The 25,211-nt window shown below is 41.8% G+C and overlaps 1 protein-coding gene across 1 annotated transcript in view; it reads left to right on the top strand.

Annotated features, from left to right (window-relative positions):
• The first annotated feature begins 18,280 nt into the window (after positions 1–18,280).
• Positions 18,281–25,211, top strand: part of LOC123364512 (carbonic anhydrase 3-like) — a 29,113-nt gene continuing 22,182 nt past the window's right edge. Inside the window, exons 1-2 of the mRNA XM_045006716.1 lie at positions 18,281–18,508; positions 19,071–19,268. Of these exons, the coding sequence (XP_044862651.1) occupies positions 18,466–18,508; positions 19,071–19,268 (241 nt within the window). The 5' untranslated portion in view covers positions 18,281–18,465. The remainder of the gene's footprint in view (positions 18,509–19,070; positions 19,269–25,211) is intronic.

Raw genomic sequence — 25,211 nt, 5'->3', positions numbered from 1 at the left:
GCACACCATCAAATTAATGTGCTTGGTGTGGCCGCGTGCACTCGACTTTATACAATCTGTTTTACTAAACTGGTTTATGTAAAATCGGAATAATCCCGTAGTGTAGACGTACCCTCAGATTTAATGTTTTGTTTGATCAGAAGTCTCATATCCATTTGTATGCAGAAAGAACCTATATTTTCCTCACACACTTGTCTGCAAAGTTTGTGTGCAAATTTATGTTGCTAGAGCCTGGAGGATGGTCCAGCTGGGGTCCTGGGTGCTGTTCTTACAGATTCATAGAATCATAGTATAAAGTGATAGAAGCTAGAAATAGAAAAGTCGTCTAGTTCATCTCTCTGCCAATGCAGGATTATTCTCTTTTGTATTTCTACTAGTGCTTTGTTCAGCCTAACATTAAATGATCAAAGGGAGAAGGGACACACATTACTTGACCACCATTTTATTCCTATATATCCCTCTTCTCCATTCAGGTGGCATTTTTTTGGTTAGCATCATAAGACTGAAGTTAATGCTCCTGTGCAATTTGTAGACAAGGAAAGATATTAAAGTACCATGTACCTCTCATCTTTCATAGCCCAAGTGTTTTGTCTTTTTAATGGTCCTGGCTTCCACATGTAAATCCCAAATGTTATGAGCTTTCATTCTGTGAAGTTTCCTATCTCTTGAATGAGAGAGTATCAACAAAGCACATATTTTCCTCAGTCTCAGTGGAGCTCAGCGTGGCTATTAGGATCTACAGCATCTCTAAATTTATAGCTAAACAAATGCTTCTGGCCCTGGAAAAAACAAAGGAAAGTTGCTGACTTGGTGCCCAACAATGTGTGTAAGATCTATAATTGAAACACTGATTTCATGGCAGCTGTAGTAAAAGGTACAGTGGTGTAAGACTAGAAAGAATTCCTTCTATGCCTAAAGTCATAGAGCACTTTTCTGTACTTTCTGCTAAGTCGCTATAAAAAAAAGACATGCAGCTAAAGCCTATTGTATATGAAATTGAGGGTTTAGAAAATAGCCAGTTAGAAGAGCACAGATGAAAAATTATTAGTGAAGATAACTATGCAAAATCAAAGACTGATACTTTTCAACACAGAAGTACCAGTATATATTTCAGGTTGCTGCCAGTGTAATGAAATATCTACCTTTAGCTGCAACCCAGCACATGATCTTTAGACCATTGCAGCACAAGAAAACAATGAGATATTTGAGAGCTACTGAACCTTGTTGATTTTTATAGTGGATCAATTTTAAATCCTGCAATATGAGTGTTCCAGTACTAAATAATTGATACTTAGCACTTACGTATCTCCTGTCATGTGTAAAGCAGTTTACAGCTGTTATCTAATTAATTCACAATGGCCCTGTGAAATAGGTGAAACATTATTATCTTCCTTCTACAGACAGAGGATATGAGGCATAAAGAGACTGAGTGATTTGCCCAAATCCTCAGAGGATGTCAGTGTTGGAACTGGGATTAGAAGTGAGGGGTGCTGGTTTTCTGTTCATGCCCAAATGACGAACTTGTTCCTTTCTGTATAATTATGATGTACTGGGGGAAAATCACAGACATCTGCATGAGGTGTTACTGAAGTGTGAGTAATATATACTGCAGTAGTCTAAAGGCTTTAGCTTTGATTGCTTTAAGATTTTTTACAGGTTTTTCCTCCTTAGGGATTCTTAATTTATTTTGATGTGTTTTTTTATTTCTCCATTCCAATTTAGCATATTTTTAGAGTAGTGAAACAAGAATCAGTAAGGTCTTGTCTAGATTACAACATTTTAAAACTCAACTCAATGCATGGCTCATGTCCTCAAAACTGTACATCTCCCATCTATAACAGTGTAGCTGATCTTTCTGTCTGGAACAACCATGATGGCATCCAAATCCGACACATTTAAAACCACTAAAGTGTCAAAAAGTTAATCAGTATGCTTATGCTTTCTGGGCTCAATCCTGTAAGGTTCTGAGTACTTTGGTCCACTCTCCAAAGTACTTCACACGCTTCACTTTAAGCATGTGGGTAGTCCCATTGAAATTTCAATATTTATGATGACAGACTGTGTTTGAATGACAGGTGTCCACTGAAACTTGCTGCTCAGAGAGGTCACAGGAAAATAAGTATATATGAAAATAATTGAATGTAGGTGTCTGCCTCTTGGGTCTGATATATCAGGATCACATCTGAGCAGGGCCGGTGCAAGGAAGTTTCGTGCTCTAGGCGCCCCCCCCCCCCACTCAGCCCTGCGACAGCTCCCCATCCTCCATCTGCCCTGAGGTGCCCCCCCTCTCCCGTGGCAGCTCCACCCCCGGAGAGCCATGCAGCACCTCCCCACTCCAGCTCACCTCTGCTCCGCATCATCCCCGAGCACGCCGCCCCCGCTCTAAATCTCCTCCCAGACTTGCGGCGCCAAACAGCTGATTGGCGCTGCAAGCCTGGAAGGCGGGCAAAGTGGAGCAGTGACTGCACACTTGGGGAGGAACTGCTGTAAAAAAAATTGGGGGCACCGCTTTTTGGCGCCCCCAAATCTTGGCACCCTAGGCAACCTCCTAGTTCGCTTTAATGGTAGCACTGGCCCTGCATCTGAGATTAGATAAAGTTCAAAGACAACGTTGATAGACGTTTCCCCTTCTCAGCCAAATTTGTAGGGCTGCCGGTTTTTGGTGTGTTGCAAACATACATTGAACATGTGTTGCATATTATTATCTTGCTCCACTCAAAGCTCTGCAACCTTCACAGAAAGAGAAATGCACTGATAGGCTGGTAGGTATCTAAGACAAACCTGCTTTGGCAGCCAGCAGCCAGAAGCAAGTGCCGAGTCCCAATCCTTTGTGTGTTTGTGTGTATAATGCTCTAAATAATCTCTAGGGAAAGAAAAACTTTAGATGGAAGGAGTTTTTCCAGGATAATCTATATAAAATGAGGGGCTGGGAAGATGACCAAATGATGTCCTTCACAGAGCAAGAGGAACAAATGTGCAGAAAGGAGAAGGAAGCTGATGAAATGTAGATAGAAGAAAAAAAATAGGAGGATAGAGATGAGGGAGAGAACAGACAGTAACATGGGCTGTGCTAGACATGTCAAACCATGTTAATTGTTATTCCAATGGCATGTAATAATTCAGTTGCATTAAACATGGTTACATATATAGTGCAGATATGCCCTAAAATCCAAAACCTAATCCTGCTCTCAGTTACATAGGAATAAATTGGTAGTAACTCCTTTGACATCAGTGTATTTACACAAATGTAAACTCTGGAGAAACTAGGAGAATGATCTTTGCAACACCATTATGAATGGATATCAGAGGAGCAAGACTGCATTTAGACATAGCCTGAATGTGAGGATCTAGAGAAAAGTATGAAGCAAAGACGATGCCCAGATTATGGGGCTGGGTGAGCAGCAAGATTGGAGATTTTATCCACACTAATCAAGAAAGGAGGCTGGGAGGATGCTTTTGGGGGAGATGAGGGAGATTAAGAACTCGGTGTTAGCCATGTTTATCTTGAGACATCCATAGATCATCCATGGGAATGTGTCAGAGATAAGCAGAGATTTTAGTCTGGACAGAAAGAGACACGTCTGGAGGAGAGAGAGAGAGAGAGAGGGAGATGTGAGTTGTCAGCATAGAGTTGAATTTGTGTTTGTGGATGAGATTACCCATAGATAGAGTGTAGAAGGGGAAGAAAATGTGACCAAGGACAGAGCCATGTGCAGCCCCCACAGAAAGTTAGAGGGGAATGAGGAGTATCTTCTAAAGGACATGGTGAAGAAGTGATTAGAGTTGCCCTGGTCTCCTGCTGAATCTGGAGACAGATGTTTGTGGATATCGGTTAAGGCAAATATCTTATGTGCATATGTGGGGTGTCAGGCATTTCATGGGAAAGGGGTGTCCCATAAACTGGGAGCCTGTATGGAGTGTGAATTTCTTAAAGGTTACTCATTGAGGACCATTTGTCTCCCAGGGAGAATGTACAGGAAGTGTGTCTCCTAGAACAAGAGTTTAGAGGACCACAACTGACCTTCCCACCATAATATTGTTCTCTCTAGAGACCATGGGTCAGCCAGCCACCAGCCGCCTCCTCATATATATATTTTACCTAGAGCAGAAGCTGGTTTGCTTCACCTCACATGTATCTCGTTTGGATTTTGTTGTGATACACTTTGTACAACCTTCTCTTTATTGAGGTACTCCTTTTTCATTCAACATGCCCTTACTGAGGTGGTTGGCAAAGGCAAAAGTTTCTAATCTGCTGTATCAGTAGATATACTGCAAACTATGATTTTTTTTCTATATTTCCACATGGATAATGTCATCAGTGTGGTTTGACAGCTCTGTCTCCATATTTTATTAGTCTTTCTCGCCTTAGTTGAATGTTTCTGTGGTTTGATTTGAACTGTTCTCACCTATTTAAACGTTCTTGTCAGACTGTAGTGTTCAAGGTCAATAAGACACATAAAGCTGTACCTTGCTAGAGAAGAGTTGCCAGTCTGCTGGAATTTCAGAGCAGACGCCTGGAGCTTATAAAAGGTCAGATTTTCATTCTTGGATTATTTGGAGTCAAACTGTGCCAGAGCATATAAAAGTAGATAGCTCAGCTCGGATTTTCATTCTTGAATAGAGATTTGGATTTCAGTCTACATGTCATGTAAGCAAATTCCAATGACAAATGTATAATAGTCACCTACTTACAGTGATTATGATGTTCACTGAATCAAATCTGGAAGCTGTACCTTAAATGGATAAAAATGTTATGCTGTAGAAGTCCCATATGTATGTATTGATTCATTGATTAGATGCATACATTTATTCTGATCTCCTTATTATATGCTCACTTGATCAGATTTCACAGGGAAAATTCTCTTATTCTGCCTCTTAGTTGCTGATGCTAAATAAACTCTGCTGTTTATTTTTTTCTTGCTAGTTTACCTTTTATTGAGTAAAAATTAATGTAGGTGATGGACTGGTTACTGAACTGTAGCATAACTGTGATGGGATTTGGCATGTCCACTGCTATGTACTGTGTTGACAATATATCACTATATGCCGACTGAAATAAAAAGGGATAGAAAAGGTCTGTCTAATCTTTGTCTACATGTGGTAGATTCTGCTGTTTGTCAAAAAAGAAAATGTGAATAAACTGGCAAACCTCCGTATGTTATGAAGGCAGCAGAACCTATCCCCATATACTGCCCTTTTTGGTTTGGCAGCTCTTCCTACAAAGATCTGACTGTTAATGGGATTTCCATTCACGCCTACCATACTTTCCATATCCAGGCATGCAGCTCAGTGAAGTGAAAGACAGTGACAATCTGGCTCTTTGGCTGTGACATGCCTCCTAACTATGGCATTCCTCAATCAAAAACACAGTGTGACATGCCTTTCTCAAACTGCCAGGCATGCCATGTGCACCATGCCACGAACTGTCGCAGTCCCACTCCTATTTTGCGTAATCATTTTCCATTCTGTTGTATTCTTTTCTCTCACAAAAGTTGTTACATAAAAAGGATATTTTATATTTGCAGTGTTTTGGATAATTATGCCTGGATTATTTTATAAGAATATTGGGCTATCTTCTGCACTGCAGTACAGTCACTTTGCACCACTTTGTGGTGCAAAATAGCCTTAAAACAAGTATAGCTGATCATGTAAGGCAAGCTCACACCAGTATCAAATGGTATACAGATAGTGTAGTAACTCTTATGCCTCCCCTCTTCTTGCTGCTACAAGGGGTGTAGCCAGGACTTCTCTGTAAATCAACCATCCTCAGCTGCCATGTTGGCCCTTGGAAGCTGTTGGCAATTGACATAAATTTGATCAGAGCAGCCTTTCCTCTGTTTTAATTTATGCCCAAGGACTGTCCCAGCTCAGCATACAATTGACCCATGATTAGTGGAGTGCTAAGGCCACCTTTGCACATCCCCTCCCCTCTAGTTGCACTGTGTTCTATGGGTGCAGCCAAGAATCAGGGCCAGTATCCATATTGTTTCAAATACTGTTCACCTTACTCAAGTGAAAAGCCCCACTGTCCTCAGTTGGGCTACTTGCATAAGAAAGCTGAGCTGGATTTTGCCTATTGCATCTCTTCCAGAGGAGAAAGTTGCATATTGATTTAAAATCCACCAGCAAGTGTTTCACATCCATGCACTGTTAACTAGTCCTGGATCTTCTGTTTGGATTTTTAACTTAGATGACAGCTGTGCAAAATCCCCTTTGGATGGACAGCTCCTTATTGACTAGCAGTGAGAGGAGGCTACCAGGTGTTATTTATTCCAATAATCTCTTGAAATATATTGCAGTCCTGAAATAGATTCCTCATATTCAGACATAAGTGTAAATATAATTGGAATGTAGCTAAAACCTCTCCTCTTTGGCCAAGCTACACCCCATCTTGTTTTTCCTGAAACACAGGAGTGGATGATGTGTGTATTCATCTGACCTACTGTAACATACTTTATGGGTGACTGTAGTATTGTAGTAGAGAAGCAGTTTATCATGAAGGCTTGTGTTAGGATCTAATAATGTACCTGGATTATTCTCCCTGTTTATGCTTTACATGTACAGAGATGAGAGCAGAACTGAGCCATCTGTCAATAATCTTCTCGGAGACAGTACATAATTAGCATTCTTTTTTAAAAAAAATCAGTTTCCATGTCATGTCACCTGTATTTGGAATATTTTATTGAATTAAGTCTTTCAACTAAAAATGGAGAGCAGATTTATCGACTTGTTAACTCATATTTACATTTTATCATCATTGTACTGACTGTGTTTTGCAGTAATTATGCAAAAGTGGGTTATAAGAAGCTATATATTCTATATTTAGCATTTATTCAAACTACAGTTTATCTGGTACCCTGTTTTGTTTCTTGTTTTAAAAACAAAATAGGAATAAGTAGAGCATTCTCCTCTCTGCAAGTAAAATCACAGATAACAACCTTGCCAACATTCTTTAAACCTAATCAGTAGTAATACTGCTGAAATAGGTGGTAGTCTTGGCTCTATTTAATTACTTCCACAGTTTTCCTCTCCTACTTCCACTTTCCTGCTTCCTATCCCATTTTGTCATTGTAGCAAATTTGATCTTTCTGGTGAAACAGAAGTTTATCTGTGACCAAAGTCTATCTGTTACAGTGCTATCATTCAGTATTACTGTATGCAGATATGTTCTCTGGGAGTAAACATGGCCTTCTAATTCAGGCACTGGACTGGGACTCAGGAGATCTGCGTTTGATATCCTGTTCTTCCACAGACTTCCTGTGGAATGGTGGGCAAATTGGTATTTTCAAAAGCACCTAAGTGATTTAGGAGCACAAATCTCATTAGGCATTTTTTAAAATCCCACCTTTAAACTTTCTGTGTCTCATTTCCCCAACTGTAAAATGGTCCCTTTACTAATGGTTGTGATATACCCAGATACTTCAGTGATTTAGGAGTGTGAGGTGGTTTTTATATACCTACATACTTACAAATTCTTAAGTCATTTGGCAGTGATTTAAACTGAGCTTGTTTTGCTGACCTTTGATATTTTATTTCTTCTGGAAACTGCTCTGTTGGATAGTGCATTGACCGTAAGCACTGGAGAGATTTAACAGAATAAATATTTGCTGCACACAGTTGTAAATTCATTAGGTATTTATCTTCTGCTTAAGCTTTCAAGGCTGGTCATTTCTTAACCAAACAATGATGGCTGCTGGAATATCTTAATTTCATGACCTGCAGAAAATATTTGCCTGCAAGAAAAAGGGGAAGGGGACAAGATGGATCTTGGGTTGACAAATAATCCACAACAAGCTTATGAACCAAAAAGGTCCTTTGTTGCCAATATCCGAAGAAGGGATATTTGAGGAGAGGGCCAAAAACTATGACTATTTGTTGAGCCAACTAAAGGTATCACATTCTCTATTTTGCCCAATTCATTTCATGATGAAATGCAAAGGCAAAAGAGTGACAAATATAAGTCAAAACCATACAATGTGAGGTAGCTCACCGATTGTGACTGATTCCACATCACTTGTTGTACTGATTCTACAGTTGTCACTTACCTGTGAACCTGTGCTGAAAGATTACAGTTTTCTGTTGTTCACAGTGAACTTATTTTGTTTGTACAATGGAATCAGGTAAAGTTCACTGGAAAGCTATAATCATAAAGGTTTTCCTGTGGTTTGTAGGAATTCTTAATGGAACTGATTGCTCTTTTTAAAAAAAAATAAAATAAAAGGGAAGAAAACAATTCAGAAAAAGAGTTGGTGTGACTCTTCTTTTTGTAGTAAAAATGTATCCCTTATTTCCATAAATGGCTCTATTATGTGTTCTTTTTCTGTGTGAAGTAGATTAAATGTGCCTCCCAGCAAGACTGCTAAAGCCACCTGTTTAACATGACCAAACAACTATGAGCTGCTCCAAATGGAATTTGATGATCTCATAAATGTTTCTGTCTCTCAGTAGGTGAGGAAGAAACCATTTCTGAGGGATTAACACCTGTGCTAAGATTTATGAATTAAAATTGCAGTAGGGGTCAGTTTTATATGCATGTGCTAAAAACAAAAGTGAGATAATACATTAACTGATGGCATGTAATAAAGGGTAAGATTATACCAGCAATTCCTTTGTGAAACTGAAAACATGTATTTCTCTTTTTCAGTACTAAGTTTTCAAATCATTGCCATATATTTTGCTGAATCTAGTGCCGTTAAAGGAACACACAAGGAATGAGATTCTTTACAGGCCACTCCTACAAATGACCTGATCTTTCTAGCTCAATAGTACCAGGAGTTGATGCTTCTCCTGTGACATTTTCATAATAGGAATCACCAAAGCAGTATAAATTGTCAGCAGAGGACCAAATCCCAGCAATGTGAAATGTATGAAGTGAGGGTAATAATACATTTATATCAGAAGGACAACTATTCTTTCCTAATTCATAAAAGTAATATGAGGACTCCTAAGTTAATGTTCACGCATTGTCTGAGTGAGGTATTGGGATGGATTTATAGAGCCACATGATCCCATGTTAAAAATCTTTACAGGCTGCAATTTGACCCTCTAACCTGGCTGAACAATGCTTTAACACCTCTTGCTCATGTTCTCAATCAAACAGTAGTGGGAAAATTCTGAGGCCAGAGATGAAAGGGTCTGAGCAGCTGTTTTGTTGGGCTCATTTCTGATCTCTCTTGAAAAAAAAGTGAGTAACTTGGACTATTAAGCATATCTTTGTACTCTATAAGGGCAACATAACTTATACATACTCCTTTGTTTGTTTTGGCAGGCGTGTGGGTGCAGCTCTGGCTGTGAACAGGCTTTCCATGTCTTTGCTACTGCCAAATATAACCCTCATATACCTAGGAAAATAGATGGCCTTCTACATAGGCATTTTTGGGCTTGCTTCACTAAAGGACTTAGGTGCCTAATTGATACTTTATGTGCCTAAATCCCAGAAATCAGGCCCCACTGGGATTCACAAGACTCCCGCTTAGCTGTTGCCATACCTTTTGATGCTTAAATTCAGTGCCTACATTTTTGCAATAAAAGTTCCCTAGGCACTTATGTTTCTGCTTCCGCTCATGCACGCTTTAGCCTTAGTCTACATGTCTGGAAGCCAGAACCCCAAGGCGATGTGCAAACCAGGGGAAGATAGGCATTCCTAACTCACCCTGCAAGGCCCCCATAGGCAAGCTCATACAAAACAGCTGGGGAGGGGGCCCCCCATCATAACTTTTAGCCCAGGAGTTTTGGTAGCCACCTGGGATGTGGGAGATCATTGGTTTAAATCACCCCTCTACCTGAAGGGGAGAAGGGATTTGAACAGTGATCTGCTATCACTCAGGAGCATGCCCTAACCAGTAGGCTATGGGATAGTCTGATAGCAAGGTTTTCTGTTAAAGCTCTTCCCCTGTGACCAAATAATGAACGAGTCTGGCGCAGGAGGACTGGATCCCAGGTCTCCCACATGCATGTTCTAATGAATAGTCATCCGGATGCCTTGCTCACTCTGGCCTCCTCCTCATTTCCCCAGCTTCTTTCAGAAACAGTGTAGTTACCTAATGCCAAGAGAGGGTTTGCAGCTGGGAATCTCAAGCAGAGAGAGGTGCCTCCCTGCAGCCCAGACTTGGGCACCGAAGTGCCTGAGATGGGCAGGTTTTAGGGCACAACCCACTGGCTAACTTAGGCAGGAAGCCACTTGGCTTGCTGGTTTTTGTGAGTCTCTCCCCATTCATTGCACAGGGAACCAAGGCACCTAACTCAGCCTTTGTGACTCTAGCCATTTGTGTCTTTTTCACACTGGCCAATCTGGTATGAGCTTTCTGGCTCTTTTTCACTGTTCTGTCACAGTCCTCATTCTAACAGTGATTAACATTACTGAGAAAAATATCTATCCACCACTGCAGAGTCTAAACAGCATATGTGTGAGAAGGAAATACACCCTTCCAACTTTGATCTCTTAGCCAGCAATATCACTTGGTCACTTGCATTGAAATTCTTAGTGTACTTGTCCAAATTAGACTGCTGGCTCCTGGATTAGGGATCTTGTCTTTCATGTGTCTGTACAGGGAGGTGTATATTTATGGTGTACTTTAAATAATGAAGAAGAGAGGTAAAATATAGAAGTGATATTCTGCTAATCAATCAATGACAGTGCTAATTTTGGGTCCCCTGAGCAAAGTGCAAGTAAAAGGACTTTTGCAGAGGAGCTATGTAAGGGCTGATATGAATGGAATCCTCCTCTGCTGTCTGGTGGTGGTCTGTGAAACATAAGCACACCCGCTCCAGGCTCTATAGCTTATAGCAGTCTCTGTACCCACTGACCTCATCACCACTAACACGACAGGAGCTTTGGTCAGTGGATCCTCATAGCTGCCGATCCAGTCTCCTGCCATTCCCCCACACTCAGACTGTCCTGTGAACTGCCATGGAGGGTGCCTCTGTTGAGCACTTTTCATGGACATGTAAGAGCTGTAAATTCCTTCTGTGAAACCTCTTCACAGACTGCCCCGTCGTCACTCCCCATGGCAGTCAGTTCTAATGCTTTGTGGTCCTTGTACAGCTGCACAAGATAGGAGCAGGATATGTCTTACAGTTCTGAAAGCACACAGATTAACAATATATTTGCACGTAAGCATCTATCCCCAAAGTGCCTTCTCATAAAGATCATGCCTAATATGATCAAGTGAGCTCACCTCAAAAGGAAATGTGAACATTGTAAGAGATACAATAGATTGGGAGTTGGGACCATTGTTACGGATTATGTAGGGATTAGTTTCAGCTTTTGTGTATGTGTATTTTGGTACTCACCTTAATATTTCTGGCAAGGCAATTAGGGTTGATAGCTAGGGAAAAATACTGGCTTTCCCTGTAGTCGTCTGCACTTTTTTCCAAACTGTTCTGATACCCTTCAGTTTTATCTGTTCCCAGTTGACTGAATATTCACCCTAAACTGTACAATTGAAGATCAACATGAGACAAAAAGCTCTACCTTTGCAGAGAAGAGCCGCCAATCTGCTGGAATTTAAGAGCAGACACATCTGAAGTTTATAAAAGCAAACAGCTTAGATCAGATTTTCATTCCTGGATTACCCTGAGTCAGACTGTGCCAGAGTGTATAAAAGCAGAGAGCTCAACTCACATTTTCATTCTTGTATTGAGACTTGGATTTCAATGTGCGTGCCATATAAGTGAATGCCTGTTGCAAAAATATAGTAGTTAACTAGTTAGAGAAATTATGGGGTGCTATGTGTTGAATTCCTATGCTCTTGTTTTAAGGGCAGAAATTGACCTGTAACTTTTTTTTGAACTTCACCTTTGATATAGGGATCCAGACTCCACAGAACAGATACACAGCTGAACATTTGTCTCACTGAAATTGCAACAAAATTGCAGCACTCAGGGGAAAATATCTATGTAGCAACTTGTGTTGAGCCCAATGCAAGAAACTTCATTATGTGTACCTAGACTGATAGATTAGATTAGATGGCTGCATCCCTTCTGGCCTTAAAGTCTGTCGATATTTATAAAGCCTCTATTGCCATATTATTTATGGGCTTAATCCAAAACTCACTGAAATCAAAGGGAATCTTTCTATTGACTTCAATGGGCATTGTATCGTGACCTAGGTGTTACATGTGGCAGAATTTGGGCCTTAGTAACTATTGATATCCATAAAATACTGGGGTTTTCTTTTCTGATGTGTGTTTCTTTCCAGTTTGTTTTTCTTTTTTACCTTCGTACTTTTTTTTTTAAATAACCCTTTTCAAACATTGTTTAATATATAGCAATGAACAGGTGTAACTGACTCTCCGTGGGCTTTTTAACACTATTGATACCTTAGTATTATCATAGAATCATAGAATCTCAGGGTTGGAAGGGACCTCAGGAGGTCATCTAGTCCAACCCCCTGCTCAAAGCAGGACCCAACCCAACTAAATCATCCCAGCCAGGGCTTTGTCAAGCCTGACCTTAAAAACCTCTAAGGAAGGAGATTCCACTACCTCCCTAGGTAACCCATTCCAGTTCTTCACCACCCTACTAGTGAAAAAGTTTTTCCTAATATCCAATTATCCCAAGCAATAGTTAAAGGGTCAGCTTTTATGAACATTTGCCTAGGTATGTGCCATCACTATAACATCCTGCCTCAACCACTACATTCTCCAGGTTCATGTTGTCTCTCATCTGTCTTTCTTCTGAGTCATTTATGCATCTGGCATTTATTGCCCCCTGCATGGCCAGCCTTTTATGGGGAGGCTAAGCCTCCCCAAGCCTCTTATACATGCCACCCATGACTTACGGTATGTCTACACACAGGTAAACAATCTGTGGTTGTCCAAAGTCAGCTGACTTGGGCTCACAGGGCTCAGGCTCCAGGGCTGAAAAATCACTATGTAGACATTCAGACTTGCCTGAAGCCCGAGCTCTGAGACTCTGCATGAGTGGAGGGTACCAGAGGTCAGGATCCAGCCCAAGCCTGAACATCTAAACAGTGATTTTTTAGCCCCACCACCTGAGCTCAGTGACCCCGAGTCAGCTGACCCACACCAGCCAGTGTAGATGTACCCTTAGAGCCGGAGTGCCCAAATCACTTTTAAAAATGGGACTTAAGCTTCTAAGCCACTTTAATGCTTTTGAAAATATAGCCTTTGTCTCTTTTTTGTTATTCCTAATTCTTTATATTATTTCTTACTACTCTTACACTTGGGGCAGCTTTCCAAGTAGTGCATGTCAAGTTCTCTGCCTCTCCTTCAACAAATTTGGGAAAATGAATCTGTACTGTGAAGCATTGTGGCAGTAAAGACCATCCGCCTCTTTCTGTTTTTCCACTGTTGTGTTTGTACCTTTAGACTGGAAAATCTTTGGGGAAAGGTTTTGTCATTGTGTAGCATCATTAAGTAGCTGTAAAGCATTGTGGACATACACACTGCTGTATATGTACAATTAATAAATTCTCTATTAGGCATGTTTTCTTTTTGAAAAAAAAAAGCTTAATCTTACTAATTCTGAGAGGTACACGGAGAAAAATCATGCATAAATGAAGAGCATATGTGCAGTACCATTTTTGAGACACCTTTCCAATCCCCACTACCAGGACATATTACCTTTTATGGTGATCCACTGCTAATGACTTCATTATATAAAAACAATATGGCCCTTGAAAGTAAGAGGCAACACATTGAAACCAAAAGGGAACCCTTTTAAATATAAGATATATATAAATTGTGAAATTTGCTTCTACACAATGTTATTGAGCCAAATAGCTTAGTAGGGTTTTCAAAAGGACACATATGAATAAACAGCATCTGCTGTAATGCTATCTGGGTTTTTTTTAAAAGTATTTATTTTTAATTGTCAGTACCAATAAAGGACACCTGCCAAATAGCAGTAGGTATCACACCATATAAAACATATTTCAAATGCAAAACATACAAGAAGCCAGTACAATCAGCAAAGCCTCAGTAAGAAATAAATCAGCCAGTTGAAGCAACTGAACAAACAAATCCACTCATCCCACATTAGAGTCTCTTCTTCGTTTGTCCGCCCATTCTCCAAATGCCTGAGAAAACAGATAGGTTTTGCAATGTGCCCTCAAGGCCAACAGATTGGGGCTCTTTTAGGCTGTCAATGGTGGAGGAAATTAATTCCAAAGTCAAGGGCCCCTCTAGGAGAATAAATTAATATCTTAATTAAAGACAGAAGGGATTATTGTGCTTATGTAGTCTGACCTCCTGTATATCACAGGCTTTCATGAATTAATTCCTGTTTAAATTCAAACATCCAATCTTGATTTAAAAATTTTCAGAGATGGAGAATCCACCACAATTCCTGGTAAATTGTTCCAATAGTAAATTACTCTGATTCTTAAAAATTTACATCTTATTTCTAGTCTGAATTTGTGTAGCTTCAACTTCCAGCCACTGGGTCTTGTTATTCCTTTGCCTGCTAGACTAAAGATCCCTCTATTATTAAATTTCTTCTCCCCATATAAACACTTATAGATTGTGATCAGATAGCCCCTTAATCTTCCTTTGGTTAAACTAAACAGACTGAGTTCCTTGAATCTCTCACTATAAGGCATGTTCATAGAATCATAGACTATTAGGTTTGGAAGGGACCTCAGGAGGTCATCTAGTCATCTGCTCAAAGCAGGACCAAAACCAACTAAATTACCCCATCCAGGGTTTTGTCAAGCCGGACTTTAAAAACCTCTAAGGATGGAGATTCCACCACCTCCCTAGGTAACACATTCCAGTGCTTCACCACCCTCCTAGTGAAATAGCGTTTCCTAATATCCAACCTAAACCTCCCCCACTGCAACTTGAGACCATTGTTCCTTGTTCTGTCATCTGACACCACTGAGAACAACCTAGCTCCATCCCCTTTGAAACCCCCCTTCAGGTAGCTGCAGTCTGCTATCAAATCCCACCTCACTCTTCTCTTCTGCAGACTAAACAGCCCAGTTCCCTCAGCCTCTCCTTGTAAGTCATGTGCCCCATCCCTGTCCTTTCCAGTGCTTTCATCATTCTCATGACTCTTCTCTGAACCCTTTCCAATTTATCAACATCTTCCTTGAACTGTGGACAACAGTACTGGACATAGTATTCTGGTAGCGGTCAGACCAGTGCCAAATACAGAGTTCATATAACCTCCCTACTCCTATTCAATATTTCCCTGTTTACACATCCAAAGATTGCATTAGTCTTTTTGGCCACAGTGTCACACTGAGAGCTCATGTTCAGCTGATTATCCACCATGACCAGTTTTTAATCCGTCTAATGCTTACCATAGTGATTTTTATATTGTTCCAGTTGCTTAATCAAAATGTTGTGCAATGCCAAATCAAATGCCTTACAGAAGTCTATGTACATCACATCAACACTAATTGTAATCAAACTTGTAATCTCATAAAAATGATATCAAGTTAATTTGACAAGATCTATTTTCTATAAACCCAGGTAAATTGACATTAATTATATTACCATCCTTTAATTCTTTATTAATTAAGTCTCTCATTCAGCCATTCCAATATTTTTCCCAGGATCAATTTCATGCTGACAGATCCATCATTAGCCAAGTCATGTTGTTTACCCTTTTTAAATATTGGCACAACATTTGTTTTCCTTCAGTCTTCTGGAACTTCCATTGTGTTCTAAGAGTTATGGGAAATCAACATTAACAGTCTAGAGACTAAATTAACAGTCTAGAGATTAAAATTCTTGGATGCAAGAATGACCTGCCAGCAACCCCCCTCCCCCCAATTTAAATTGGAGAGACTCTGAACTTAGGCATCTCTGCTGATCATAGCTGTAGTAGTATTGCAGGAGGAAACCAGGGTCTCCCTGGTAGGCAGATATCAGACCATTTGAGCTTTATAGGTCAAAAATAATACCTTGAACTTCACCTTGAAGCCAGTAAGTAACCAGTGCAGATCATGGATGGCAAAATTGCAAACTGGATTATCAAATATCAAATGCACACCTTTAATCAAGGGAGATGACATAATCACTGCCATTGTGTCCAGTTGATTCCTCTACCTATCAATATAATGTCTCATATGGATTGACCTTCAACCTGTCAGCCCTCACTCATGCCCCACTTCAGTACTATGCTGGCGAAGAGTTAATTGGTTATTCTTGTAGTGGAGCCTTGAAAATCAACTCCCGACTGGGAGCTCTGGATCAGGCTGTGTGTTCCCCACATATGTAACTCACCTGCAGGCTGCATGCAAGTCAACAAGTATGATTAGGGTTTTGCATGCAATTTGGTGTGTAACTCCCTACTTAGTGAAATCAGAATGGAAGGAAGGAAGTTCTTGGAGACTACCTTCATATAGCGTAATGATTTTGCAGCTTAATAGGATTCCTCTTTATAGAAAGTAGCTCCTTTAAAAAGGATAGGAAAGTGGATATTTACTCCCAATGTTGCCTTGGTGCAGTTAGGCTGTGAAGCAAATCGGACACTATAGCGTTCATGCCGGGATTAAAGCAAACTCATCCCTGGTGGAATTCTAACCCCAGAATTAAGTTCAACACAACATGGGGAAAAAATTGTGTCTCCTTGAGGTACTATTCCCATCTGGGCCCTCCTACTGTTGCAAACTGGCTCTCCAGGAGCCATCTCCATATCGTATATAGCCATTTTTCTCCTGCTACCAGCACCCAGAGAGGAATGGGAGCAGCTGTCAAACATGATAAAACATGAGCAGTGGCACCATAAATTTTATGCTATGGAGAAGTTATTAGCATGGAGCAGCTTCTTCATGTCAGCCTGCACAGTCAGACAGCTGCAGTGATGTGACAGTGGCTACTCAATGTGACATATCAATACTCTGCATTTTTTCAACCTGGCCAAAGAATTTGACCAATTCACATTGACAGCAGGGGTAGGGGTGGGAAGCAAGATTTTTTTTTCAAGAATGGAACCCCATCAGTTTATGCTTCCCATCTATATTTTTAAATCCTTCCGTAATGAAAATGATTTCTACCATGTCATATGCATGCAGAGACAGCAGCAGGAGGAGACCGTAGCTTTGTTAAGAAGTCTGTTTCCTTTCTCAAATTCCATCCAGAATTTTTTCCACAAGTTCACTATAAGGAACAAATTTAGATTGTCCCTGACTCTAACAGACTATTCTCAGCTGGAAATGGATTGCTTTTTTAAAAAATGAGCACAACATTTAATAATTAATGGTGAAACGTGAAACATTGACTAAGAACCATGAAATAGACGGTATCAGTTAAAACCAGTCAACCAAGGGCAGCATCTTAATGGCATAACTCATCTAATGAATTATGTGATCTCTGCACTGCCACTGATGCATTTACTGAGATTTTAATTTATTTGTAGTACTGGTTTAAATTGATTGGAGTCACTAGAGTACAAGGGAGGAGAGCTGTACTTTTGAAATTTAAATTTAAATATGCCACAGAGATTCCAGCCCGGTCCCCTGTTTGCAATGCACATCACATTTAAATAACTTGGAAAAACAAAACTCGCCACTATGGACATTTTTGTGAACACCTTCTGCTGCAAGGGAGTGGTATAAGACATGTGGTTAAGTATAAGTCAATCTCTCCTCCCCAGGGGCAGCTCTAGCTGTTTTTGCCGCCCCAAGCACGCGGGACCCGCGGACTTTCCGCAGGCAAGCCGTGGAAGGCAGCCTGACTGCAGCCCTTGCAGGGACCGCAGGCCGCCCCCCGGGGCTTGCTGCCCCCCCAGGCACGCGCTTGGAGCGCTGGTGCCTGGAGCCGCCACTGCTCTTCCCACACACGGCTCTGTGCAATGATTTGTGTAACGCCCCTGGTAACAAGCCAGGAAGATAAATCTTGTCCCGGGCAGTAACCCAGCCAGGGGGGCGATGCACGTCACCGCCAGCGGGCTGAGCCGCCATTCATGACCAGGGTTCTCACCCCCACTCTTTGTAGGGCACATGGACAATGCCAAGTGAAAAATCGATCCGCGGGGTCAGTATGGTCAGCGGGGGCCTTTGGTGTCTCGGCGCAGGGCAGCGCGGAGAGTGTCTGGTTAATGTGTGAACCGCTCAGCATCGGTTGTACCTGCCGCCCCCCCCCCCGCTCAGACCCACCTCCCGAGTGGGAAAAGGATCAAACAAACCCCTCGTTCAATTACAACTACAGACCAACGATCGCGGGGCTGCAGCGAGCGGCGCTGGCAGGGAACTAGCTTTGCGGGGGACGAGCCTGCCAGGTGGGAGCCTGCTCGCTGCTGCCTGGACCGGCCCCGGGAGTCCCCGGGGAAGAGGCGGCGGGTGGGGGCCGGCGGGGGAGGGGATCGCTCTCTCCGCCCCCTGTGCACCGGCCAGACACACCCCCCCTCTGTCCCTCTCCACCCCGACCGGCCTCAACGGGGGCACGGAGTTGGCGGGAGCCTATAAAAGCCCCTGGCGGAGCCGGCGCCACCGTCCTGCAGGAGCGGCCAGAGCAGCCCAGGCACAAAGCGCTGAGACCCCGCGCCGAGAGCATGGCCCAGCAATCCTGTCAGTGGGGCTATGACAGTGACAACGGTGAGTGAGGGGCAGGGCGAGCCCCGCTGCGCCCCGCAGCGTCCCCTGGGGCGGGAGCCTGCAGCGCTCGGGTCTCCGCTCTCAGCATCTGTCCGGCACCGCTTGTCTGGCAGGCGCTGTAAGGAGTGGGGCTGGGTGGGGGCTGGCTCCTGGCTCCTGCATCTTCTGCTTCCATGATAATAAATCTGGGCACAACTTTGCAGCCCGATCAGCCCGCGTTCCCAGTCCGATCTCCACCCTCACCCGGGAAGTGGATACTGGACAGCTCCTGGGGCGCTGCAATCCAGGTGGCTGCAGCTCCCCGGCTGTAAGGGGCGGTGCAGTCCTATGGCTAAGCAACATGTTCATCTCTAAAAACAGTTTCTTAGAAGGAGTCACGGCTAATGCTTCAGATGCCTCCGTCTGAAAACCAAAAGGAGGAAAATGTCCGCAGTGAATGGCACAGCTGCGAGGCGATGTATGAATGATGTGTATCATTTCTTGTATTTGTATTAAACAGATGTCAACTTTTTATGCCCAAGCGGAAGAGATTTTCATGACATTTCTTTGCATTTCTTCCTAGGACCTGAGCACTGGCACAAATATTACCCTATTGCCAAAGGAGACCATCAGTCACCTATTGAAATCAATTCCAAAGAGATCCAGCATGACACCTCTTTACCGCCTTGGTTTGTTGGTTATGATCCCGGTGCAGCGAAGACCATACTGAACAATGGGAGAACCTGCAGAGTTGTGTTTGATGACACTTTTGATAGATCAGGTTAGTCTGAGTTTTATCTTAAGAAGTTCTTCTGAATTAGTTAATGGTTGCAAAGTGCTTGGAAGACAACCTATGCTCTGCTTTATTCATTACTGCTGAAGGATCTCTGTACTGGCCCTGAACAGACCACACATAAGGCCATATTAGGGATGGAACGGGGATAGACCATGATCTGCATTTGAGAGGGTCCAGTTGCCCCAATTCTCAACACAACTGGGGCAGGGAGACTGTAACTGCTATAGCAGCCCCTAGGTGCAGTCTCAGGTTGTGGTGGGGTGATGGAGGGAGGGGGCTGCAGCAGACATGGAATCTTGGCCCTGGAGGCTGGATTTCACACACCCCCCAGCCACACTGCACTCCATCTACATGGAGCCCAGATCCTCAGGCTTTCTTTGAGAGGAGTGAATTTTACCCAAAAGGATGTGAGGTACACAGCTGGAATGCCTATATAAAAGCAAAGCATCATTTCTGAAAAGTGTAATCATACTATTTTTGATAAAGCAATGTACTGTAAGTCACCTCGTTACCCCCTGCCTCCAGCAAGAGGGAGCCTTTCTTGTGCATGCTGGGGGGTTACTTCCTTAATACCATCAGCCTATCAGCCCCCAAGCACTGTTCTCTGGGCCATGCCAGCCCTAACTTCGCCTTGCAGGTTAACAATAGGCGCCCCCAATCTCCAAGTCCCTTGAATCATTCCCCTGTGATATCCAGCCCCTCGCACTGGCTACTCATAGACATTCCAGAGCCTCTACACCCAAAGTTACAGTGTACCCCTGGTTACCAGTTTTACCATAAACCACCATTTCTGTATCATTCACAGCACTTGTGAGCGCTTATGATAAAACAAAAGTGGGCTTATTTAAGAAGGAATAAAAATTTAACTGGAAACAAGAGAGAGTGGTGAAAACAAGTGGTTACAATACAAAACAAAACATAAAACGTGAACCTGGTTCACCTTTCCTAGCTAATAAGGTAGATTTCTTCCCCTCCCTCCCCACCGCAAAAAAATCTGTCTTTCCAGAGCTGGCTGATTTCAGACAAACCAGGATCCAAATATTCATGGACACCCCCTGCTCCTCAGGGGCTTTCCTCAGTGACTGGCTGTAGAGTGCCCTGCCTCTCACTCTGATATACTGAGAACAGTCTTTTGTTTCGATTCATGGGTAGGGTGAACCCCTGTCTTCTTGCAGAGTTTCATTTGACCTTTAGCAGAAGAACTCCGTGTAAGCTCAAAAGCTCGTCTCTCTCACCAATAGAAGACGCCTCACCCACTGTGTCTCTCTTTTCACCTTTAAATGGTTTAGACTGTTTATCATTGCTTCTGATGATTTTCTAGTCAAAGCCTTAGTTCATTTGTACATAAGGCTAAACCAGGGGTTGGCAACCTACTGCACACATGCCAAAGGTGGCATGCAAGCCGATCTTTGATGGCACGCGGTGGCGGGCTGAGCGGCTCAGCTCACCACTGCTCTGGGGTTCTGGCTGCTGCCCCGTTCCTAGCCGGGGTCCCGGCCACTGGCCCCACTCAGCACCCGCTGCTGGCCTGGGGACCCCCAAGGAACCCCAGGCTGGCAGCCAGGGCTGGCTTTATGACCCGCAGGGCTCAATTGGAATATTAGGCGGTGGTCTGGGGCTTCGGCAGCACTTTGACGGCAGGGGGTCCGCTCTGGTTCTTCCGCAGCACCAAAGGACCCCCCGGTGCCAAAATACCACCAAAGACCCCGGGAGCAGAACACCTGCTGCCGAAATGCCGCCGAAGAGCCCCGGAGTGGACCCCTGCTGCCGAAATGCTGCTGAAGACCATCAGAGCGGGGCCCCCTTAGGTGTGGGCGTGGGGCCCTCTTTGGCATGGGGCCTGATTCTGGGAAATTGGGGAAATCGATAAAGCAATGTAGCTATATAGATAAACCCCAAATCCTGCTCTCCTTGCTCAAACAATGACAATAATTAGATTTTTGCCTGTTAGGACTGCAGGATTAGGCCTATAAAATTTCTGTTAAATGAGAACTCAGGTACAAAAGTCTGAGAAATTTCAGCTTAAAATGAGCTTCTTTAAAGCAAACATTAACACTGTTATCATTACTCTTATTAACCTGTCCACCCACAAATACTTTACAACTGCGTGCAATATGCTGCATATTTACTATGTGGCTCTTAAGGGTTAGAGTGGCCATAAATTTTTACTAGATATACCGATGCTGCTTAGCAAGTGCTAGAAGTATTTATAATCTGTTGATTTAACCACTGACATTTCATATTGATACTGTTGGCTGCACTTCGTAGAAAAAAGTAACTGTCGAGAAGCTGTGAAATTTCTTCCCTACTGCATTAAAAAGGAAATCAGATGAATAATATTGTAACTCTAATTCTTGCATCTCTAGAAATCAAATGTTTCTAAACTTGCTTCCATCTTTGCAAAGCTTTTAGTGCATAATCCTGAATGCAGACTAGCAATAATTGCCAAGACGCTTCAAGCAGCTTTTGAAAAGTTATACAATATTTGGACCCAAGGCTACAATCTTTGCACTTGTGTGTAAGGTCTGCAGGATTTTGCCATATATTTGTAATATGTGCAGTGCCAAGCTACAGCAAGGAAAAACAAATATGTACATTTTATGTAGTGACAGACCACCCAAAAAACACAACATATGGTGTTATTTCTAAACTACAGAGTAAACTTCCACTACTATTGCTGCATTGTTAGTAGAGATAGTCATAATGTGTAAGAAGAATTTTGATAATAGACTCAGTGTTCTTAAATATTGAAGTGTGTGTGCATCTTAATTTTGGTTTTCTTTCATTTTTTGATTGATTAATGAAAATAAATCCAAAGTCAAAATATGTACAAGCTGAGTTATCCAATAAAATAAAAAAACAGAAACACACAAAAGACTGGGAATAGTTGCAGGATTTTGATTAGTTCTCTAGCAAAATAAAAAACAAATCTACTTCCCTAAGATCACTTAGCAGTTCTTTCTAATATGTTATTTATTTGCATTAGATTAATTTTATTGGCATTTGCATTGGAATTCTTTTCTTGATAAACCACATCAAGTTACATCATTAAAGAAATGTAGCTGGAGTATATTGAAAGATCTCCATAACCACTGCTGACCATCCTGATCATGTTTGTCTCATTTTTCCTTTTGCTCCCCATCTGTATATTGCATCCACTTGTTATTGTCTCTCATCTTATATTTGGATTATAAACTCTTCAGGGCTCTTGATTTATGTATTTGTACAGTGTCTGGTACTGCCAGGCCTTGATCTATTACTGAAGCCCATAGGCAATGCTGTCGTACAAATAAATATTATTGATAATAATTAACAATAACCTTAGGTAAATATGAAATGCCTAGCCACAATCAATATATAGTATTGATGCCATGTTTGGTGCCATGAAGTGCAGAAATGTTTGGGACAGTCTGAATTTTCTCAGATTAATTGCTCACTAAGTGGTTGATTCTGATCTGAGACAGAAAAAGTGACTGGTGAAAGAAGGTGAACTTTATAACACTGTAGAGGCAGAAAAATGTTCATTTCATACTGCTCTGTCTCTTCTTATCAGTTCTGTGTTTGCACATGCAGATGCAGATGCAGCTGTGGATGGGATTCCGAGTATAATAATGTGAATAATGGGACAGATCCTGATGTCCTTATTCCCATTGACTTCAGCCTCTATTCTGAGTGCCTTAGAGCAGGAGCTGGGTCTTCATTCTCTCTGTAAATTACCACACACACCTATGGCACAATATATAAATGTTAAATAACAATAATAATAAATGAAGACTTCAGGATTTTTACCCAAAATAATAATGTAATATTTACACTATAAATAAGTTCAAATCACAACATTTAGCTATTGTTCCATTTTCTTAAAGTTTCCAGCAAATATGGCCAGGCCCATATCTGTGACCATTTATAGCCACACATAAATGGTATGTGATGGAGCTCACTATGGTATACATTTCAGGACCATGCTGAGACATGTAATAAAGTACATTTATTATGCACCTTTTAGAACCTCACCTGCATTATGCCATCTCTCCCAGCAATACTTCTAACATTCCAGTTTCTGAGCAGCTTCTTAAAAGCCCAGACTTCTAGAGAAAGGCAGCTGTGGAAGGTGTATCTCCAGTAGTACTCATAGATTCACAAGTTCATAGATTCCTAGGCCAGAAGAGCCCACTGTGATCATCTAGTCTAACATGTCTATCATAGGCTATAGAACACCCCCAAAATAATTCCCCAAAATAATTCTTTTAGAAAAACATCCAATCTGGATTTAAAAATTATCAGTGAGGGAGAATCCACCAGGATCATTTGCAAATTGCTCCAATGGTTAATCATCCTCACTGTTACAATTTACACCTGATTTCCAATCTGAATTTGTTTAGCTTCAACTCCCAGCCATTGGATCATGTTATATCTTTCTCTGCTAGATTGAAGAGCCCATTATCAAGTATTTGTCTCCCATGTAGGTACATACAGACTGTGACAAGTCACCCTTTAACCTTCTGTTTGTTAATCTTAATAAATTTAGCTCCTGGAGTCTATCACTGTAAGGCATGTTTGTTAATCCTTTAACCATTCTCTGAGTCCTTTTCTCTGAACCCGCTCCAATTTAACAATATCCTTCTTGAACTGTGGACACCAGAACTGGACATGGTATTCCAGCAGTGGTTATATATATTTTCTTTCCTGATTCTTCCAAGGTTGGAGCATCCCCAGGAAGGCACCAGTGTCTCTCCTCATGTGCAAATTCTCTGGCCATCTGCACTCCCATCCTCCTGCTGTTGACTTTCTGTCAGCTTCAGGAGAGGAGCATGGAGCTGCCCAGTTCAGACACTCTGTATTCATGCAGGCCTTTTGTAGGCATGTTTCTCTTTGGAAGTAGTCCATGCATAAACCTGATAACTGAATTTTAAAGTAAAAATTGTATATGCAGACATTTCACAAAGAACATTTTATTTATCAACTTTTGATGAATGAATGTTCATTTGTTGGCTTCTGAGATAGAAACAATGAGGACAAATAATAATTAAAAACTCTGTTTTTAACTGAAAAATCTAGCCTAAGCATGGCTTTTATTTTGGTGTAATCCTACTTAAATTTAGTGTGTTAAACAAAGCCATCTGTAAGTTAGAGAGTACCAAAAATCCAAAGATATTCTTTTTAAGCGCTGCAATCTATTCTAGACCCACACCTCACATTACAGGAAGACAGCATTGTCTAGCTGCTAACTAGGAAACTGCTAGAAGACTTTCCAGCTCTGCCACTGATTTGCTGTCTGACTTTAGATAAGTCACTTAGCCTTTGTCTCAGTTTCACCACAGGTAAAAGTGAAATAGAAGTTCTTCAGAGGATCCTTCTCATCTGCTTTCCAATTTTCTGTGGGTGTTCCACTGGGCTATGTCCTTGGTCCTCGTCTCTTCTCCCGCTACATCTTATCCATAGTTAATCTCATCCATAAACACCAATTCAACTACCACCTCTGTGCTGATGATTCACAGATCTTCTTCTCTTCTCCTGACCAGACTAAAATCTTGGCCTGTCTCTCTAACATCTCATGGATTCATAGCCATTAGCAAAAACTCAACATGGCTAAAACAGAGCTACTAATCTTCATCTGCCATCCTCCCTATTACCTCATTTCTTAATCAGTGTGGACAACATACCAGTCATTCAGACACGTAACCTGAGCTCCATCTTTGATTCAGACCTCTGTCTAGGTCCTCATATCCAGGCTCATATAATCTCTTGCTAGTTCTTCCTGCATAACATCTCTAACATGCAGTCTTTCTTATCCATCCACACAGTTAAAACACTTGTCCAAGTTCTCATCATGTCATGTCTCGATTACTGCAACATCCTTCTCTCTGGCTTTTACAAATGCATTCTTGCCCTGTTCATATCCATTCAGAATGCTGCAGAAAAGATTGT

The sequence above is a fragment of the Mauremys mutica genome, chromosome 2, assembly GCF_020497125.1.
Source record: "Mauremys mutica isolate MM-2020 ecotype Southern chromosome 2, ASM2049712v1, whole genome shotgun sequence".
NCBI classification, from domain to species: domain Eukaryota; kingdom Metazoa; phylum Chordata; order Testudines; family Geoemydidae; genus Mauremys; species Mauremys mutica.
This window is presented reverse-complemented; position numbering and strand designations above follow the sequence as displayed.